Source organism: Schistocerca piceifrons, chromosome X, assembly GCF_021461385.2.
Source record: "Schistocerca piceifrons isolate TAMUIC-IGC-003096 chromosome X, iqSchPice1.1, whole genome shotgun sequence".
In the NCBI taxonomy this organism is placed as follows: domain Eukaryota; kingdom Metazoa; phylum Arthropoda; class Insecta; order Orthoptera; family Acrididae; genus Schistocerca; species Schistocerca piceifrons.
The window spans coordinates 264,574,580-264,596,592 of NC_060149.1; the positions used below are offsets into that span (position 1 = coordinate 264,574,580).

The following is a 22,013-nucleotide window of genomic DNA, read 5'->3' on the forward strand; positions in this document are numbered from 1 at the left end:
TTGGAAAATAAGTGAAATGAATCCAGTGTTACACAGGCGTTTATGAAAAGCTGCGTGGAAAACACTGAAGTTACAGTGGAAGAGATACAGAAGACATTAAAAGTAATGAAAATAATAAATATCCAATCCCAAGTTGAATGCATTATTTTTCTTCCAAAACACTCTCACACACAACGTCAATGCGCGCAGCAGTTTACAACCTCATGGGCCTATAGAGTTGCTGTTGCTCAAGTCCGTTTCCCTTGAGACGCCGTTTTTAATTTTCACTACATGTTAAATATCTGCACATTATCATCGTTAAACGCATGAAGGCAATTAAAAGAGGAAGGAAATGCATAATTATTAAGAAGCATAAATGTTGGGAACACTCACTTCTAAGATAACGCCAGTTTCTTCGATTACTAACGTCTTTAGACTATATTATATTCATTTGTTAACTGCATGTTGGACAATATCCTCTAACAAGTATCATGTTATATGCCAAAAGACAGTTAACATCAGTTGTCCACGAATTGACAAGAAAAGGACAAAACTTTTGGGAAATCGTCATTTTTCCTTAGTCATAGCACAGATATTGAGACACTGGTTATTTCTGTGAAACTTTCAATGCGATTAATGTCTGAAGATCTTTGTATCGACTCGGATGTCAGACTTCTCTCATAAAAAGCTTGGTAAAATTCTTCCTCAAGACTATCGATATCAATAATTATATTTCATAGACTTCGATCGCCCTCTTCTTGTCTTAAGAGGAAATTTACCTCAAACTACCTCCATTTTTTTATGAAATATTATTGTACTTGTTAATAAAGTCATGCTGTCTCGACGAAAAACTTCAATTTTTTTCGAGTTGCAGAAGTTGTTGTCATATCGGTGCTCTAATCTAGTGGGTAGTTCGCCTCAAAAAGGGAGACAGGTGGGGCAGGTCGCTTAATGCGTTGGAATCCAATCAGAGCACCTGTGTACCTGCAACAAATATACCGAACTTCACTTTATTGCCTTTCTCGTACCCTTAGAGAGGGGAGACACAAATTTACTGTCTGACATTAGTTCGTCGCGTCAACGTAATTTATTTGTTTGGTGTCCTCAGCCTTTATTGGGGCACCGAGGCGTCCGACTTTGGTGGAGCCGAGATCGCAATGAAACTGATCAACAGAACTCAATGATGTGACGCTTAGTACGATACTCTTAAGGCATCGTAATAAGTTGCCTTCCTATAACGAGCAATAAAATAATTTAGTCACATGCAAAGAGTTTTCATTCGTTCTACTATAACAGCAACATGTGAGACCGACACAAAAAATTTAAGAATATTATACATTCACTGGTTCCCTTGTCTGGTTTTCTTTACCTGTACATTTTATTTGCATTTCATGGTCATTAGATTTTCGACTAATTTGATATCGTGTTTCGTCGTTTCCTGTGTTGTGTACGATACCTACTTGAGTCAAAATCCTCTAAACCGTTTACATATTCTTATCTTTGTTTTTTTTTTTTCAAGAACTCTTCCTCCTTTGTCATTCCAGTGAAGAGCTTTTATTGTTATAATCTTTATCGATGACCTTCTTCCTTCACCTACTATTTCGAATAACACTTGATTCTGTGATTTATATGACAACTGGCATTAACTTTACGTAGCAAAACATTTTAAATTTTTTCAGTTTCTTCTTTAGTTTGCCATGTTTCGTTTTCCTCTCCATATAATACTCTACACTAGACGTTCAATTTCACGAACATTTTCCTTGAATCTACATCAATACTTAGTCTTTTTTTGAACGATGCTTTCATCGTTTGCATCACCCTACTTTTGACATCTTTGATTCAGCCATCTAGTGTAATTTTTGCTATCAATTCTGCTGCTTTGTCTTCCCAGTTTTGATGTTTATCAAGTAGCTAGTCTCCCTCCTAGTACTCTTCAACTCTTTCGTTCTTGTTTTGTTTAGCTTAAACATAGCTATTAAGTGATTTTGCTCACTTCTTTCCTCATGTCTTCTAAATCCACTTTACTTTCGGTCACAAAGCCTATGACGTCTTGAAACGTCTCATTATCATCTGGTGGTCCGCTGCATCTTCATTTCTGTTCCAAAATTTTATTTCAGTTCGTTCACTTTCTCTGTAACATAAATGATAAGCAATATGGCTGACATGCAACATTCTTACCTTACGCCCTTTTTAAGACGAATTTTTCTTTCTATACGTACAATTTTTATTATAGAACCTACTCTAACAATATGCTGTAGATTATCGGTCAGTCTCTTTATTTTGTTCTTAACTCTTCCCACAATTCCCAAATTTGTGTTGTCTAATGGTTTCTCTAGATCCACAGACGCTATGAATGTCTCCTGCTCCATCTTTATTCTTCCTTACATAGTTGAACACAATGTCAGATTTGTCACTCTGGTATATTTGCATTACTCAAACGCAAATGATTATTCATTCATTACCTCGTGAGGTTCTTTTTTTGTCGGGGTGATTCTCTAGGGTGAGATCACATCTTAAGAAAAATGAGTTTAAAAAATAAAGAAAACAGGACAAATGTTTCTTCTACCTTGTTAGCCGAGTCCTGCTATCTAAGCGAAGTATCGGCCTCAGTAGCAAGGAATTTGTCAACGAAGCGTCAAGTTTAAACTTAGTAGTTGCCACGCAGTCGGGACCGATCAATTGGTTAAGACGGATAATACGATGCGGTTCAGAACAATTTTACTAGTAAATGCCGACTGCAAAAGCTACGTTAATGTAAAACAAAATTCTCATAATGGCGATTCATTGTATGTTAAATAATTGACATAAACGTGGTTGTCCAATGAAGCATATGGAAAAATGTTCTCTTGTTGAAAGCTAACTTCATTAAGACTCGGATTGTATGACAATACAGAGGACTTCTTATTGAAATTATCCAGGAATACTGCTCCCAAAGTGACGCAACTTCCTGCATAACGTGTTCTGCCTCAGAATTTCTATGAACAATTGAATCAATATATATCAAAAACCTAAAACGTTTTATACAGCTTGACATTAAATGTCGACTGAAAAAATTCTTACTAAGGCTAATAAAGCTTCTGAAAACAACCAGGAAACGTCTATTCGGAATCGCTATAACTCTTTCTTGGTTAGGCAACACGTCCTTGACACGGTAACTCTGAAGAAGTCTTATGTCCATATGTGATATCGTAGATTGTTGTAATTAATGTAATGAATCAGCATGGATAGACTTCATCATAAATCTTGATCTCTAGATTTTAACATTTGCCCTCCTTGATTCTTTATGCCGTCAGTCCGTGATCCATTAGGTCATCCACTAAGTCTGACCCAACGAATCCAACACAGAACCTTTTCATTCCACTTGAATAAATTCGTCTTGTCATACACACTCCGACCAAAAAGTTCAGTGACAGATTTTATTCAGCGCACTAATTACGGTGGGAGGTTGAACTATCAGATGTAAACAACAGATGAATATTCGACTTGTCTGTTTAGAACAGGCAGAATTAAGTAGTGGGTATGTTACCCTAGAGTGTCACCGTTGTTGTGTCACAAATCGCCATGGAGCAACATCTCTAATTTAGGTGCTCAAGAAATTCTTTAGAATATTTTGAAGAAGAGAGAAATGTGTGCAAAGTTTGTCCCGCGCTCCTGGATTCCCGAAAAATTAGCGACGCGTGGACGGCTGCCACGAACTGATTAAAATGCAAAACGGGGATAACTCTTCCTTGGAAAAAATCGCCACGGGTAACGAAACTTGCTGTTATCAATACGAATCTAACATAAAACGAAAAAGTACAGAAATTCACACAAATAGTTAACGCTTTGACGACGACATAACCGACATTCAAGTCAATGTGACATTCGATCTGAACAACATACCATAGAAGCAATTTTCCGACGGTTTCACATGGTAGTATGAAACTTTGGTGCATTGTACTCGAGTGGGGGTGTAGGGGGGAGGGGGAGGGAGACTCGGTAGAACCACCATCTTAACGTTGCCCTATTTTCTATTAATTCACTCTCGAAGCATTTTCGATTGAGGGGGTATGCTCGGGCTATCTCCATTTCAGTTTCTTCACAATCAATATCACATCCTCAATTCCTGCCTTTGCTCTTATCCATCTGTTTGTTTTTCTGTCCCTGTTTGTCATACTCAAGATACATTTTTCCATAGCCCGTTGGGCAATCAACAAATTTTTAAAGTTTGATGTCCATGTGTTATCTGAATTGGTTAGTACCGGCAATATACTGGTTGTAGATTGGTTGTTTTGGCGAAGGAGACCAGACAGCGTGGTCATCGGTCTCATCGGATTAGGGAAGGATGTGGAAGGAAGTCGGCCGTGCCCTTTCAGAGGAACCATCCCGGCATTTGCCTGGTGTGATTTAGGGAAATCACGGAAAACCTAAATCAGGATGGCCGGAAGCGGGATTGAATCGTCGTCCTCCCGAATGCGAGTCCAGTGTCTAACCACTGCACCACCTCGCTCGGTATACTGGTTGTAGACTTTCCGTTTAAAGCAAGTTGGGAACTGAACGCTGAGTGCAGCAATCAGTTTCCAAAATCAGCTTCAACACATCCTGTGTATTTCTGTGGCTATCCGTACGCATGATGTTTTCAGTTGTCCAAAGTATACAAATTCGCCAGCTATTGCTGTTACTTCGTCATTAATCTTTACTAGTCTCCAATCGGCAAACTGATTGTACATGTTTTCCCCGTAATTACTGTTTAGGGGTAATATCTTGCCCTGGTCAATTCCTCCATCCTTTATTGAAGGTTAATTGGATCCGAAACAAACAAAACAAAGTTACATGCAATTCAAAAGTGGTACAGATAAAACCCGTTTACACAGATTCTTTCCTTATTCTCAGTATAGTTATTTGAAGACATCCTCCAAGGCAACAGAAAAATATTTGGTTAAATTGTGTCATCTTGCCCAAATCTTTTCTCTGTTCTGAACTTTAAACTCTCTCATTGCAATCGAATGGAAGCTGTAGCCATTTTGTATATATTCTTCAACAAACTGATGTAGGTAGACTCCATTCCTTGTTTCTCAAGTACTGCCAACACAGATTTTACTGTGGGAGTTCCAAACGCTTTCTCATACTCTATAAACCCCACACAAAGTGGTAGCTGATATACCGTCTCCAACTTTTTCTGTACTGATTCTCGGAGTCTGTTATGTGATTTTTTATTTCCTTGGAAGCGAGGGCATAGTGAAAAGTAACGCCTTCGAGTTTTTAAAACTTTTCTTAATATAGGTTGAGGTGTTACTACATGTCACGCACGTTACTGGGTCGGCTTTCCCGCTTCGCTGACGCAAGTTGTAACCCTCTGACGCTAAAGGACTCCGAACAGTGGCGCACAACATGGTGGTGTGTAACGTAACTATGGCGGTACGTGAGAAACTCTCAGAAAACTGAAAGCAGGAATTCGAAGAGTTTGTTCACACATGCAGCCTCCTCTCCTTCAGCACGACAATGCCAGGCCACAAACGAGCTCTGCGACTTCTGCAACAGCCCTACCCCTTGGGTTCACTGTCATCTACATCTACATCTACATGGCTACTCCCCAAATCGCATTTAGGAGCCTGGCAGAGAGTTCATCGAACCACCTTCACACTAATTCTCGAACAGCGCGCGGAAAAAAAACACCTATATCTTCCCGTGCTAGCTCTGATTTCCCTTATTTCATTATGATGATCGTTTCTTCCTTTGTAGGTCAGCATCAACAAAATATTTTCTCATTCGGAGGAGGAAGTTGGTGACTGAAATTTCGTGAGAACATCGTGCCGCAACGAAAAACCCCTTTGTTTTAGTGATTTCCAGCCCAAATCCTGTATCATATCCATGACACTCTGTCCCCTATTTCTCGATAATACAAAACACGGTGCCCTTCTTTGAACTGTCGATGTACTCCGTTAATTCTGCCTGGTAAGGCTCCCAGACCATGCAGCCGTACCCCAAAAGAGGACGGATAAGCGCAGTGTACGCAGTCTCTTTAGCTGATCTGTTGCATCTTCTAAGTGTTCAGCCAACAAAACGCAGTCTTTAGTTCGCCCTCCCAACAGCAATTTTCCAATTTAAGTTGTCTGTAATTGTAATTCATCTACATCTACGTGATTACTCTGCTATTCACAATAAAGTGCCTGGCAGAGGGTTCAATGAACCACCTTCAAGTTGTCTCTCTACCGTTCCACTCTCGAACGGCACACGGGAAAAACGAGCACTTAAAATTTTTCTGTGCGAGCCCTGATTTCTCTTATTTTATCGTGATGATCATTTCTCCCTATGTAGGTGGATGCTAACAGAATGTTTTCGCAATCGGAGGAGAAAACTGGTGATTGAAATTTCATGAGGAGATCCCGTCGCAACGAAAAACGCCTTTATTTTAACGATTGCCACTCCAATTCACGTATCATGTCTGTGACAATATCTCCCCTATTTCGCGATAATACAAAACGAGCTGCCCTTCTTTGTACTTTTTCGATGTCATCCGTCAGTCCCACCTGATGCGGATCCCACACCGCACAGCAATACTCGAGAATAGGGAGGACAAGCGTGGTGTAAGCAGTCTCTTTAATAGACCTGTTGCACCTCCTAAGCGTTCTGCCAATGAATCGCAGTCTTTGGTCCAGTATTTAGCTGAATTTACAGCCTTCAGATTTGTGTGACTTATCGCGTAATCGAAATTTAGCTGATTTCTTTTAGCACTCATGTGAATAACTACACACCTTTCTTTATTGAGGGTCAATTGCCACTTTTCGCACCATACATATATTTATCCAAACCATTTTGCAAGTCATTTTGATCATCTGATAACTTTACAAGACGGTAAATGACAGCATCATCTGCAAACAATCTAAGACGGCTACTCAGATTGTCTCCTATGTCGTCAGTATAGATCAGGAACAGGAGAGGGCCTATAATACTTCCTTGGGGAACGCCGGATATTACTTCTGTTTTACTTGATGACTTTCCGTCTATTACTACAAACTGTGACCTTTCTAACAGGAAATCACGAAACCAGTCGCACATCTGAGGCGATATTCCGTAGGCACGCAGTTGGGTTAGAAGACGCTTGTGAGGAACGCTGTCGAAAGCCTTCCTAGGTATTTAGTTGAATTTGCGGCCTTTAGATTTGACAGATTCCTTTCAGCATTCATGTGGATAACCTCACGCTTTTCATTATTTATGGTCAATCGCCAATTTTCGCACCATATAGATATCTTATTTAAATCGTTTTGCAATTTGTTTTGATCTTCTGATGACTTTACTACACGACGAACAACAGGATCATCTGCAAATAACTTAAGATGCCTGCATAGATTGCTTCCTAAATCGATTATATATATGGGGAACAGCAGATGGCCAGTAATACTATCTTGGGGAACACCATCGATCATCCTCCATAGCCTGGCCCCACTCGATTTTCATCTGCTTCCAAAAGTTAAAGAACACCTTCGAGAACTGCACTTTGATAGTGATGAAAGCTCCTAAGCAAATGTGAGATGGTGTCTCGGTCAACAAAGTCAAACATTCTACAGTTACGGCATCAACAAACTGGGCTCTCTTTGGAAGAAATATGTTCGTCGCCAGAGTGAGTATGTTAAGAAATACATCTGTATAAATTAAAAATAAAGATGTGGGCTGTTAATAAAGTTTGTTTTATTTAAAAAGCTTTAAGTGTTTCCACTAGAAAAATTCGGAGGCATTACCTTGCAGAACTCCCTCACACAGTACATAGATTTTTGAAGAAATTTTTAAACACCTTTGATGCAGTTTCCATCTGACTTCCTGAAATGTGGTAATATGTCTAGCCAGCAAGAGTATATGTTTCGATTCTTCACGCTTCGGTTCTTCTCGATTGTCTTCCTAATCGTCAACAGTGTCCTTTACGACATCTGTTCTTAATTATTTCGGAGTAGTTTTGTTTTATTCAGTTAATTCCATATAACTTCTGTTAACGTCTACTTTTGCCCTTCTTCATCAACTTTCTCCTATCTTATGAAATTTTGTTTTGTTTGCTCCTCTTCGCTTTTGCACTATTTTTATCTGTGTCTAGTATAATATTCCCCCCCATGAACCATGGACCTTGCCGTTGGTGGGGAGGCTTGCGTGCCTCAGCGATACAGATAGCCGTACCGTAGGTGCAACCACAACGGAGGGGTATCTGTTGAGAGGCCAGACAAACGTGTGGTTCCTAAAGAGGGGCAGCAGCCTTTTCAGTAGTTGCAAGGGCAACAGTCTGGATGATTGACTGATCTGGCCTTGTAACAATAACCAAAACGGCCTTGCTGTGCTGGTACTGCGAACGACTGAAAGCAAGGGGAAACTACGGCCGTAATTTTTCCGGAGGGCATGCAGCTTTACTGTATGATTAAATGATGATGGCGTCCTCTTGGGTAAAATATTCCGGAGGTAAAATAGTCCCCCATTCGGATCTCCGGGCGGGGACTACTCAAGAGGATGTCGTTATCAGGAGAAAGAAAACTGGCGTTCTACGGATCGGAGCGTGGAATGTCAGATCCCTTAATCGGGCAGGTAGGTTAGAAAATTTAAAAAGGGAAATGGACAGGTTAAAGTTAGATATAGTGGGAATTAGTGAAGTTCGGTGGCAGGAGGAACAAGACTTCTGGTCAGGTGACTACAGGGTTATAAACACAAAGTCAAATAGTCAAATAGAGGTAATGCAGGAGTAGGTTTAATAATGAATAGGAAAATAGGAATGCGGGTAAGCTACTGCAAACAGCATAGTGAACGCATTATTGTGGCCAAGATAGATACGAAGCCCACACCTACTACAGTAGTACAAGTTTATATGCCACCTAGCTCTGCAGATGACGAAGAAATTGAAGAAATGTATGATGAAATAAAAGAAATTATTCTGATAGTGAAGGGAGACGAAAATTTAGTAGTCATGGGTGACAGGAATTCGAGTGTAGGAAAAGGGAGAGAAGAAAACGTAGTAGGCGAATATGGATTGGGGCTAAGAAATGAAAGAGGAAGCCGCCCGGTAGAATTTTGCACAGAGCACAACTTAATCATAGCTAACACTTGGTTTAAGAATCATGATAGAAGGTTGTATACATGGAAGAACCCTGGAGATACTAAAAGGTATCAGATAGATTATATAATGGTAAGACAGAGATTTAGGAACCAGGTTTTAAATTGTAAGACATTTCCAGGGGCAGATGTGGACTCTGACCACAATCTATTGGTTATGACCTGTAGATTAAAACTGAAGAAACTGCAAAAAGGTGGGAATTTAAGGAGATGGGACCTGGATAAACTGAAAAAACCAGAGGTTGTACAGAGTTTCAGGGAGAGCATAAGGGAACAATTGACGGGAATGGGGGAAAGAAATACAGTAGAAGAAGAATGAGTAGCTTTGAGGGATGAAGTAGTGACGGCAGCAGAGGATGAAATAGGTAAAAAGACGAGGGCTAGTAGAAATCCTTGGGTAACAGAAGAAATATTGAATTTAATTGATGAACGGAGAAAATATAAATATGCAGTAAATGAAGCAGGTAATAAGGAATACAAACGTCTCAAAAATGTGATCGACAGGAAGTGCAAAATGGCTAAGCAGGGATGGCTAGAGGACAAATGTAAGGATGTAGAGGCTTATCTCACTAGGGGTAAGATAGATACTGCCTACAGGAAAATTAAAGAGCCCTTTGGAGATAAGAGAACCACTTGTATGAACAGCAAGAGCTCAGATGGAAACCCAGTTCTAAGCAAAGAAGGGAAAGCAGAAAGGTGGAAGGAGTATATAGAGGGTCTATACAAGGTCGATGCACTTGGGGACAATATTATGGAAATGGAAGAGGATGTAGATGAAGATGAAATGGGAGATACGATACTGCGTGAAGAGTTTGACAGAGCACTGAAAGACCTGAGTCGAAACAAGGTCCTGGGAGTAGACAACATTCCATTGGAACTACTGACGGCCTTGGGAGAGCCAGTCCTGACAAAACTCTACCATCTGGTGAGCAAGATGTATGAAACAGGCGAAATACCCTCAGACTTCAAGAAGAATATAATAATTCCAATCTCAAAGAAAGCAGGTGTTGAGAGATGTGAAAATTACCGAACAATCAGTTTAATAAGTCACACCTGCAAAATACTAACACGAATTATTTACAGACGAATGGAAAAACTAGTAGAAGCCGACCTCGGGGAAGATCAGTTTGGATTCAGTAGAAATACTGGAACACGTGAGGCAATACTGACCTTACGACTTATCTTAGAAGAAAGATTAAGGAAAGGCAAACCTACGTTTCCAGTATTTGTAGACTTAGAGAAAGCTTTTGTCAATGTTGACTGGAATACTCTCTTTCAAATTCTGAAGGTGGTAGGGATAAAATACAGGGAGCGAAAGGCTATTTACAATTTGTACAGAAACCAGACGACAGTTATAAGAGTCGAGGGACATGAAAAGGAAGCAGTGGTTGGGCAGGGAGTAAGACAGGGTTGTAGCCTCTCCCCGATGTTATTCGATCTGTATATTGAGCAAGCAGTGAAGGAAACGAAAGAAAAATTCGGAGTAGATATTAAAATTCATGGAGAAGAAATAAAAACGTTGAGGTTCTCCGATGACATTGTAATTCTGTCAGAGACAGCAAAGGACTTGGAAGAGCAGTTGAACGGAATGGTTGGTGTCTTAAAGGGAGGATATAAGATGAACATCAACAAAAGCGAAACGAGGATAATGGAATGTAGTCGAATTAAGTCGGGTGATGTTGAGGATATTAGATTAGGAAATGAGACACTTAAAGTAGTAAAGGAGTTTTGCTATTTGGGGAGCAAAATAACTGATGATGGTCGAAGTAGAGAGGATATAAAATGCAGACTGGCAATGGCAAGGAAAGCGTTTCTGAAGAAGAGACATTTGTTAACATCGAGTATAGATTTAAGTGTCAGGAAGTCATTTCTGAATGTATTTGTATGGAGTGTAGCCATGTATGGAAGTGAAACATGGACGGTAAATAGTTTGGACAAGAAGAGAATAGAAGCTTTCGAAATGTGGTGCTACAGAAGAATGCTGCAGATTAGATGGGTAGATCACATAACTAATGAGGAAGTATTGAATAGGATTGGGGAGAAGAGAAGTTTGTGGCACAACTTGACCAGAAGAAGGGATCGGTTGGTAGGACATGTTATGAGGCATCAAGGGATCACCAATTTAGTATTGGAGGGCAGCGTGGAGGGTAAAAACCGTAGGAGGAGACCAAGAGATGAATACACTAAGCAGACTCAGAAGGATGTAGGTTGCAGTAGGTACTGGGAGATGAAGAAGCTTGCACAGGATAGAGTAGCATGGAGAGCTGCATCAAACCAGTCTCAGGACTGAAGACCACAACAACAACAACAACAACAACAACAGTATAATATATGTCAAAGCATCGTATAGAACAAAAATGGATATGTGTTTAATGAGTTTGGTTACTTCCAACTTAGTATCCAGATTTTTTTCTTTTCGTTTCTTTTCTTTTTTTTCCTTTCATGTTCTTAGCCCGTGCTCATTGTAAATCCTGAACCAGTTTAAGACCAACAAATTTTGCACGACTTGTGTGTTGTTTGATAGTAAAAGTAAATTTCATTTCTAATGCGGTTGGCCCTTTCGATGTACATTTTCTGCCATGGTTTACCGTAAAAGACTATGGTTTGAATGTGCAATCTGTTTTTCTGAAGAATGAGGGTTCAGAATTGTTCCCGTTTTTAGCTTAGTGGCCCGTTGCTATCGTATAGTGACAAGTGTTTTTATTTAACAGTTCTTGTAACTCAGATCTGTTGTGTATTTGGCATATATTAAAGATACCTTCCGTTCTTTTCACCGCTGGAGTGTGAGAAGACTAATTACTTGCTCATATACTTCTGTTCAAGCTTTTATCTCGAGTTTATCTTCATGTGCCAAATGGAGCAATGAGTAGGGAGCTGACGAATACTTGTCTCGAAAACTGACTTTCAGAATTTTCAAGACGTCTTTTTGCAAGTATCTCTGAATACAGATTTTTCAAGATTTCTGTTGCAAAAACTCGTCTAAGAAACAAAACTGAGACCAATCACGCTGCTCTTCTTTGTAAATATTCAGTGTCCTCTGTTAGTTTAGCATAAATCGGTTTGTACATACTCGAGCAGAGTTACAGTATAGGCCGTACAAACGCTTTCTAACAAGGGAACCTCCCCATCGCACCCCCCTCAGATTTAGTTATGACTTGGCACAGTGGATAGGCCTTGAAAAACGTAACACAGATCAATCGAGAAAACAGGAAGAAGTTGTGCGGAACTATGAAAAAATAAGAAAAATATACAAACTGAGTAGTCCATGCCCAAGATAGGCAACATCAAGGAGAAGGTGAGCTCAGGAGCGCCGTGGTCCCGTGGTTAGCGCGAGCAGCTGCGGAACGAGAGGTCCTTGGTTCAAGTCTTCCCTCGAGTGAAAAGTTCACGTTCCTTATTTTCGCAAAGTTATGATCTGTCCGTTCGTTCATTGACGTCTCTGTTCACTGTAATAAGTTTAGTGTCTGTGTTTTGCGACCGCACCGCAAAACCGTGCGATTAGTAGACGAAAGGACGTGTCTCTCCAATGCGAACCGAAAACATTTGATTGCAAGGTCATAGGTCAAACGATTTCTCCGTAGGAAAAAAAGTCTGATATATTCTACACGACACTGTTGACGGCATGTGCGTTACATAACAGGAATATGTTGTCGACCCACTTAACTTGTACACTTGGCGAATGGGTAAAAAGATTCTTCTACCTTGCCCGATTTAGGTTTTCTTGTGGATGTGATAATCACTCCCAAAAAAGTGATGAAAACATAAGAGTTTGTCACATAAACTGCAACAAATGAATGCAACAGTTTCACAGTCGCACAGTTTTCCCTGTGCTCTGTCATAACGTTTTTTCAAATTTTCCGTGTGTAGAGCGTCAAATCCTGCATATGTCCAAGCAAATCTGAACATGTTCTGGAATTTTGGAGAGCGAAGTTGGTTATGTGTGAGTGCCTGAACTTTGATAATTGTCTGAAAACAAAAAATTAAACTTTTCGCTCGAGGGAAGACTTGAACCAAGGAGCTCTTGTTCTGCAGCTGCTCACGCTAACTACGGGACCACGGCGCTCCCGAGCTCATGATAACCAAGATGTTGCCTATCTTGCTGACGGACTACTCAGTTCGTATATTTTGCTTACTTTTTCATAGTTCCACACAACTTCTACCTGTTTTCTCGATTGATTTGTGTTCAGTTTTTTAAGGCCTATCCACTGTGCCTACTTATAACTAAATCGAGGGGGGTGCGATGGGGAGGTTCACTTGTGAGCAATATCATTCACTGACGAACGACAGTTTGCCAAAACCATGCCAGTGGAGCTAAGACTGCCATTTGTTATACAATTGTTTTTGCTTCACTTCTATCTCCACCAATGTTACTTTCACGTGTTTTATGTCGTGAGTGCTACTTGCTGTTACTTATTAATCGTGTAGTCAGGGGCTAATACTTTTTTTTATATATCTGGTGACTTGTGCAATTTTCACTTCTCTAAATTAAAAGTTAATTGTCTCTTTTTGTGCGAGGTTAATCGTCTGTCAAAAATTCTCAACCTCAAATAATACTTAACGCCATCTGCCATGTAATTAGTATATAACAAAGCCATTAAGGTCCATATTGCACTTCCAGGTGGCATACACAAAAATTATTGTATGTGTGGACGAATGATTATCGAGGATAACGTTCTACCTGCGGGCAGGTTCTTAATCCAGTCACTCACCTGGGCGGATTAATGGATGACTGTGTGTGACCTACTCAAGAACTATGACATGTAGACTCTTCAACGCTAGTAGAACATCTTAAGAGAGAAAAGAACGTTAGGATTTAACGCCCCGTTGACGACGATGTCATTAGAGACGGAGCAAGAGCTGGAATTTTGTAAGGATAAGGACAGAAGTTGGCAGTTTCCTTTTCAAAGACTCATGCTGGCATTTACCTCAAGTGATTTATGAAAATCACGGATAACCTAAATGTTAATGGCGCATGGTGTTTGAACCCTGCCCCGTAGTTATTATAAGTAAATAAAGCTAACTCGAATTTGAAAGTAATTTGTATTTATAGAAGAAAGAATTTACGGATCGACACATATTTATAATTTTCAAAATACGATTTGGCGAAACTAGTACAAATGTATTTCTTCCCATTATTATTTTCGTAAATTTGTTACACAGACAGAAGTTAAAACGTGACGCACTATTCGTATAACTTTTCCCATAGTCTGTTTCATTCATAGTGTCTTCCACCTCATAACATGATAAACTGCAGTATTCTCTAATTCTGTGCTTAAAAGAAAAAGAAATCCTACCTCGTTTGTAGACATTTACATATTACAAACTGAAACTATTCTGTGAAAAAGAAGAGGAATGTAATTATACAGGCATTCATAGGCATCAATAAAATTCCTGTCTCTTTCTGGTTTTGCAAAGGAAGTGAGTGAAACAACTTCTGTTACAGATGCGACGCCAAAGCAGCACATCCACGTCAGCAAGAAATACACGGAGGCGTTCCGGAGATCGCTCGAAGAACCGGAGGAGTTCTGGTCGGAAGTGGGCCGCTGCGTAACCTGGTCCAAGCCCTGGGTCAAAGTCCTCGACAACTCTGAAAAGCCCTTCACGAAATGGTACGCTCGCTCGAAGACATATATCAAATGAAAGTTGCACTTCGAAACTAATATGATTCCCCCAGCTATGTAACATCTCCAACTTCGAAAACAGCATAACGCCAGTGAATAAATTCTTTCCGTCTTAACCTATAGCTGACGTATAGGGGCGGTGAAACAACAGCAGGGCCTCAGGAAATTTTAATGCGTCATTCATCGATTATAATGTTACAAAAAAATGGCTCTGAGCACTATGGGACTCAACTGCTGAGGTCATTAGTCCCCTAGAACTTAGAACTAGTTAAACCTAACTAACCTAAGGACATCACAAACATCCATGCCCGAGGCAGGATTCGAACCTGCGACCGTAGCAGTCTTGCGGTCCCAGATTGCAGCGCCTTTAACCGCACGGCCACTTCGGCCGGCATATAATGTTACAAAAACATCTCAATAAAAAATTGAAAAATCAGGTAAATCTTTTGTGAAGTAAAAAATAAAACGGGTTAGAGGAATATTTGACGCACCTCATTTACGTTATATGATTTCGAGGATCATACTCTAATCTCTTTTTATTTCTTACTTTTAGACAAATAAGTTGACAAAACATTTGACTGACTTTTAAGTTTTTTCTATTTTCACGTTTTGTTTAGAAAGCATGATCTTATTGACATCTAATTTACCTTCCTATCGTCTTCTGTTCTGGCAATGTCCGAAATTTAGTGCTTGATTCGAAGGAAACCATTTTGAAAGTTAGGTATCACATAAATGTAACTTTTTATACGCAAAACAGTTAGGCCTTGAAAAGATAAACTTCTTGAGATGTCATTTGTCTTCCTAGTGTCTGCTGTTCTCGGAATGTCCGAAATTTAGTACTTGATTCGAAGGTAGCCATTTTAAAAATGAACTATCATACAGGTGCAAGTTCTCATACACAAAATATAGTAGATAGGCCTTGAAGATATGATCTGTTTGACACTTCATTTACATACCACGCAGCAGCTGTTCGTGAAATATTGTAATTTCCTTCAAATCACTACTCAGATGCTTCTTAATCGTCCTAATTATTTTCAAGCTATTAAATATATTATTCCCAAACTGTACCTCAAGCTGGTCGGTTTGATATACTATTTGTCTATTTACCACTCTTCGTTTGGCTCCAAAAATTCAGACTGGAATCCAATGTGTAATTTATAGGGAGTCATGTTTTCGCTCCGCTCCGACATTTCACTAAAAATTAATGCTAGATAAAATCTCTATCGTTTAAATGTCATTTGCTTTAAAAGCGGAGTGGAATGCAATACATTGATGAGAGAGACGAGTAATCTCCGTCACATACTTCAGAATACTTCCATTTAATTTTCAGAATTTCCTGTTAAACATTGTAATGGTCATTTAATAATGGTCACATTATTTCAGTGTTTTATTGCAGGCTTTGAAAGGACTTGTGTAATTCGTTATGGCCTTAAATGTCAGACTATTATGTAAGACTGTGACGTTTCATTCACTCAAGGTATTGCAAGTTTGATAAACCAGAGAGTATAGATCGGAAGTGCAATATTCTGACTTTAGTTAGTCATACATATCCTTTCAATTCCTCATCCGACGTCCTATGTTTTAAAAGGTCCAGTATGTAGCAAATGTTCCTTTTTCACAGGCCTTCAGAGTTTTAAAACATCTGCCTGTTTCTTTAGAAGCTTGTAACACCAAAGAAATCTTTTATCCCACCGCACGTCAGATAGTATAACAGACAGAGTTACAAAGAAAATAACAACTGCATATTTGTTTACAGTAAAAAAATCGTACTTCTCTTACTGCAACATATAGATTTAAATATCAGGCATATTTTGCTTCTTATTTATAAATTATCGTATGTGAGCATGGTGAAAAACTGCACATATTTATAAGAGAGCATGAATTGTAGGTCTGAAGGAGTTCATTTCTCGGATTTTGCTTCAGTTGAAACAGTATTTAGAATCATTTATCCTTTAGCTCGACCAGACAACGTTCTTGTTCCTCCTCCATATGAAAACATCACCTCTTTCAGAAGCAAACTTGGTGTGTTATCGAGATATATTATTTAAGGGGAAAAAACTAAGAGAAATACGCTGCGAGAATCTCTCTTCACCATATTTTATAAGTTATGAATTTCCATTCATATAACAATGTGTATGACAAACTACAGAAACAGATTTTGAGAGCTTATAGCTATCCCCTGAAATGCACTGGTTGGTGCATGACAAAAATGACAAACTGCAGTCGAACTTAGTGACACTTTATTAAAAAACGTGCAAAAAAGTATTTGTTTTGAATTGAAGAAACACCATGACAAATAGAACAAAATCAGAAATTAACTACCTGTGTCTGTTATGTGAACAATATATAAAGCATGTACTTTTCACATCAGCATGGGGAAAACAAAAGACGATTCGAGGTAGATGCTGATAGAATACAAAGGACTATTGTCTACTGCATTGACCAAGTGACCTGAGGGGAAGTGAGTGACAGCCGTTTTAACTATATGTGACCTCCAACACAGTGCTTCCCACCAAGAATCTCACACTAAAGGAGTAGCGGGACAAGGGCAGCGTCACACCACGCTGCATTGTTGCCAGATTTATTCAAGATGGCGGATCCAAGATGGCGGCCATAGATGTGGCAATGTCGCAGTGACATCATGGTGGGAAGTTCAAAGTTTGATGGGAAAATAGGTCAGTTGGGCTACCTCCACTAACCTAACCCCCTCTCCTTCTCCCTCCTCTTTCCCACCCTCGCCCCTCGCCATCTAGAAATTGGTGGGAAATGGAATTGGTCAGCATTGGGCTGCTGGATAGGATGGATGTTAGTCATTATATTGCATGCATTGTTTATTTAAACAGTTTGAGTTGTCATAGGCAGCAGCTCGATCAAATGTGTTCACCATGACGTCTGGAGTCCAGCTGACTTAGTTCACAACATCGCCAACAGAGGGCACTGTTGGCCCTTCCCTCCCCCTCCCATGACATAATACAAGATGGGGGCCTGGGGAAAATGGCGGGAAAAGAACTCAGTCTGTGTCTAGCTGCTGGACTGGAAGAACAGACATAATTGTTTACTGTGTTCAGTGGATGAGATGTCTGTGCTGAAGAAGGAGGAGTATATTAGCTGTAACCATACGTCTGAGGACTGTGTCGATAGCAATGTTATTTGGTGAAGACAAATACGCTTCATGGAATAATGAATGCAGCAGGATGGGGTTAAGTTACACTTTGCCACTCATACTGATGAATGTGTGTGGTGTAACTGTAGATCATTCGATGAAAGGCCAGTCAATCTCCCAAAGCACAAGAGGCAAGACGTTCACCACAGAGTCTCTGCATCCACTGGAAGATGGGCTGCATGCCATGCTCCCTGCCCCAAGAGTCACCACGCCAGTTTATGGTAGGGCCACGTAGTAAGTGCAGTTGCAGCTGCCTACTTACTGATGTGTTGGAAATACCTGCAGCCTTCCTCCTCCTTTCCATACCCAGTGTGCAGATACTGTTGGTCATTGAACACGAACTGCTTTGAGAGTTATTACATCTGGTGTTGCGGAATATTGTCACATACATGACTTGAAGATGTCACAGGAACCAAATGCACCACTGCACAGAGAGAGAGATAAAGCTTTGCATGTGACAAGAGATTATTTAAACAATTACACGTTTTATTCTGATGAATACCACCACTGCCACACTCGAACATGGACTTTAAAAAGATTGTGACACAATTGCGAATCCTCCCAGAGACACTTCACACGCTTTTGTGGGAAACAGATCCCAAAACCCATATCAGCTGCAATATCTGATTTTACACACCAAGAACGACAATGTTTGGAAGTCGAAGTGGATATCTCTGTAACTTTTAACAAGATGTTTACCACATTTCAAGTTTCAGCTGATTGTCTCAAGGCACTGCCAGAGAGACAGAAAAATTTCTGAGTCCTACAGCTGCCGTGGTGTTCATTACATTTCAGAAATGGTGAGTGAGCTTAGTTTTATATTTGCTGCTGGGACGCTTTTTCCCACTTCTTCAAGCACACACTGGTGTCTAAGCACACACTGGTGTCTAAACATAGATGGGAAAATCAGAACAATTACACAAACAGGACTGAAAGCACTGTCCTACAGATGAGAAGAAACGGCTGGAATTTTCGATGTCCTACAGTTGCTGGCCTAAAGGCACAGTGGTGGATGAGGGACAGCGTCCAGCCAGATGTGGATGGTCTGCTTGGCTGTGTCTCTGAACAACAAACAAAAAAAGACATCATGTTACTCTCAGACATCACAGAACTTTCCGTAGCTATCTTTACCCTCTCTGTAGAGGCCCTATGCCCTGCACGAAGAATGTCTTGTGAATGGAGCATTCTGATTGGCTCTTACTGAATTTACCTGCCAAACTGCTGCTGTTTCCGGTGTGGGAGCACTGTCCGCCATTTTTCCTGCAGACGGCAAATTATGAGACTTTCAGCAGCAAAACTATTTTGTACAGATCGAAGGTAAACATACAGCAGTCATAATGCACTGACAGTTAAACCCTGCAATAGTGGTCTACAGATCATGAAATAGAGAAACTATCGCCGAAGACACTTCGTCAACTATACTGCTCTGCTATTGTCGAGGAAAGCTTTAATTTCTCAGCATGAAACCGATCTCCACCTGGGCTATATCACCACATACCATATCAATGTAGTAAACACTATTTGTATCCTGCACAATACAAAATCATCACTTCTGCATCCTGGAAATACCTGTCGAACACCAGACTCTCTTACATATACTGCAAAGACAGGCAGATAACAAAAGAAACACAAGTGCATGCACTATATACAGGGTGGTCCATTGATCGTGACTGGGCCAAATATGTCACGAAATAAGCGTCAAACGAAAAAACTACAAAGAACGAAACTTGTCTAGCTTGAAGGGGGAAACCAGATGGCGCTTTGGTTGGCCTGCTAGATGGCGCTGCCATAGGTCAAACGGATATCAACTGCGTTTTTTTAAATACGAACCCCCATTTTTATTACGTATTCGTGTAGTACGTAAAGAAATATGAATGTTTTAGTTGGACCACTCTTTTCGCTTTGTGATACACGGCGCTGTAGTAGTCACAAACATTTGGATCACAATTTTAGACGAACAGTTGGTAAAAGGTAGGTTTTTTAAATTAAAATACAGAACGTAGTTACGTTTGAACATTTTATTTCGGCTGTTCTAATGTGATACATGTACCTTTGTGAACTTATCATTTAGGAGAACGCATGCTGTTACAGCGTGATTACCTGTAAATACCACATTAATGCAATAAATGCTCAAAATGATGTCTGTCAACCTCAATGCTTTTGGCAATACGTGTAACGACATGCCTCTCAACAGCGAGTAGTTCGCCTACCGTAATGTTCGCACATGCATTGACAATGCGCTGACGCATGTTGTCAGGCGTTGTAGGTGAATTACGATAGCAAATCTCTTTTAAATTTCCCCACAGAAAGAAATACAGGGACGTCAGATTCGGTGAACGTGCGGACCATGGTATGGTGCTTCGACGACCAATCCACCTGTCATGAAATATGCTGTTCAATACCCGCACGCGAGCTATGTGCCGCACATCCATCATGTTGGAAGTACATCGCCGTTCTGTCATGCAGTGAAACATCTTGTAGTAACATCGGTAGAACATTACGTAGGAAATCGATATACATTGCATCATTTAGATTGCCATCGATACAATGGGGGACAATTATCCTTCCTCCCATAATGCCGTACCATACGTTAACTCGCTGAGGTCGCTGATGTTCCACTTGTCGGAGCCATCGTGGATTTTCCGTTGCCGAGTAGTACATATTATGCCGGTTTACGTTACCGCTGTTGGTGAATGATGCTTCGTCGCTAAATAGAACGTGTGCAAAAAATCTGTCATCGGCCCGTAATTTCTCTTGTGCCCAGTGGCAGAACTGTACACGCCGTTCAAAGTAGTCGCCATTCAATTCCTGGTGCATAAAAATATGGTACGGATGCAATCAATGTTGATGTAGCATTTCAACACCGACGTTTTTTGAGATTCCCGATTCTCGCGCAATTTGTCTGCTACTGATGGGCGGATTAGCCGCGACAGCAGCTAAAACACCTACTTGGACATCATCATTTGTTGCAGGTCGTGGTTGACGTTTCACATATAGCTTAACACTGCCTGTTTCCTTAAATAACGTAACTATCCGGCGAACGTTCCGGACACTTGGATGATGTCGTCCAGGTTACCGAACAGTATACATAGCACACGCCCGTTGGGCATTTTAATCACAATAGCCATACATCAACACGATATCGACCTTTTCCGCAATTGGTAAACGGTCCACACGAAGCAAATACTGTCCGCACTGGCGGAATGTTACGTGATACCACGTACTTATACGTTTGTGACTATTACAGCGCCGTGTATCACAAAGCGAAAATAGTGGTCCAACTAAAACATTCATATTTCTTTACGTATTACACGAATATGTAATAAAAAAGGGGGTTCTTATTTTAAAAAACGCAGGTGATATCCGTTTGACCTATGGCAGCGCCATCTAGCGGGCCAACCATAGCGCCATCTGGTTTCCCCCTTGAAGCAAGACGAGTTTCGTTCATCGTAGTTTTTTCGTTTGATGCTTATTTCGTGAGATATTTGGCCCAGTCACTATCAATGGACCACCCTGTATAGTGCTCACTGCGCTAAATATTTCCTGTGAGGTCGGAAGGTCATCCACCGCGACCAACAGTCATGAGTCAACTGGCCCCACACACATTGCCCCAATGCGCAATCAGAGTACCCTCAGCAGACTGTAGTCACTCTCTAAACTGGTGTACAAAATCTGGGCTGGTTCCCCTCGGCACAAAGGCGTTACTGTTTCTGGCCCCATCCTACTTGCTTGCTGCCATGCTTTCTACAACTGTCCCCATACTCTGGGATAACAAGAACATATGTATTTTCACATGATTTGCCAGAATATCATATCATTTACGCAATACTTCTCGATATCAGCCACATAGCAATTTGCCAAAGATTGCTTGGACAGTATAACTCCGAAGATAAAGTGCGGAAATTATATCTCTAGAAATCCGAAAACTTAGCTAGGTGTAGCGAGGTGAAACATGCTGCAAACCACTGAGTAACTACAAGCTTATCTTGTCTGCCAATATGTTTACGTAAAAACTCGAAAAAACAGAGGAAACTGGTAGTTCCACCCATATTTTTAATGAATACCAATGTAAATGATATAACAGAGTTCAAATCATCGTTGTACTTTGCAAAGTCAACTAAAGGGTTTCTCATATCTAGAAAACTAGAAAACGTCTTTTCCACACGTGTCTTACCCTCTAGATG

At 40.4% G+C, this 22,013-nt stretch overlaps 1 protein-coding gene across 1 annotated transcript in view; it reads left to right on the forward strand.

The window, feature by feature from the left end:
* LOC124722896 (acyl-CoA synthetase short-chain family member 3, mitochondrial) overlaps positions 1–22,013 on the forward strand; it is a 320,410-nt gene that overhangs the window by 117,519 nt on the left and 180,878 nt on the right. Inside the window, exon 2 of the mRNA XM_047248037.1 lies at positions 14,489–14,654. Within this exon, the coding sequence (XP_047103993.1) occupies positions 14,489–14,654 (166 nt within the window). The remainder of the gene's footprint in view (positions 1–14,488; positions 14,655–22,013) is intronic.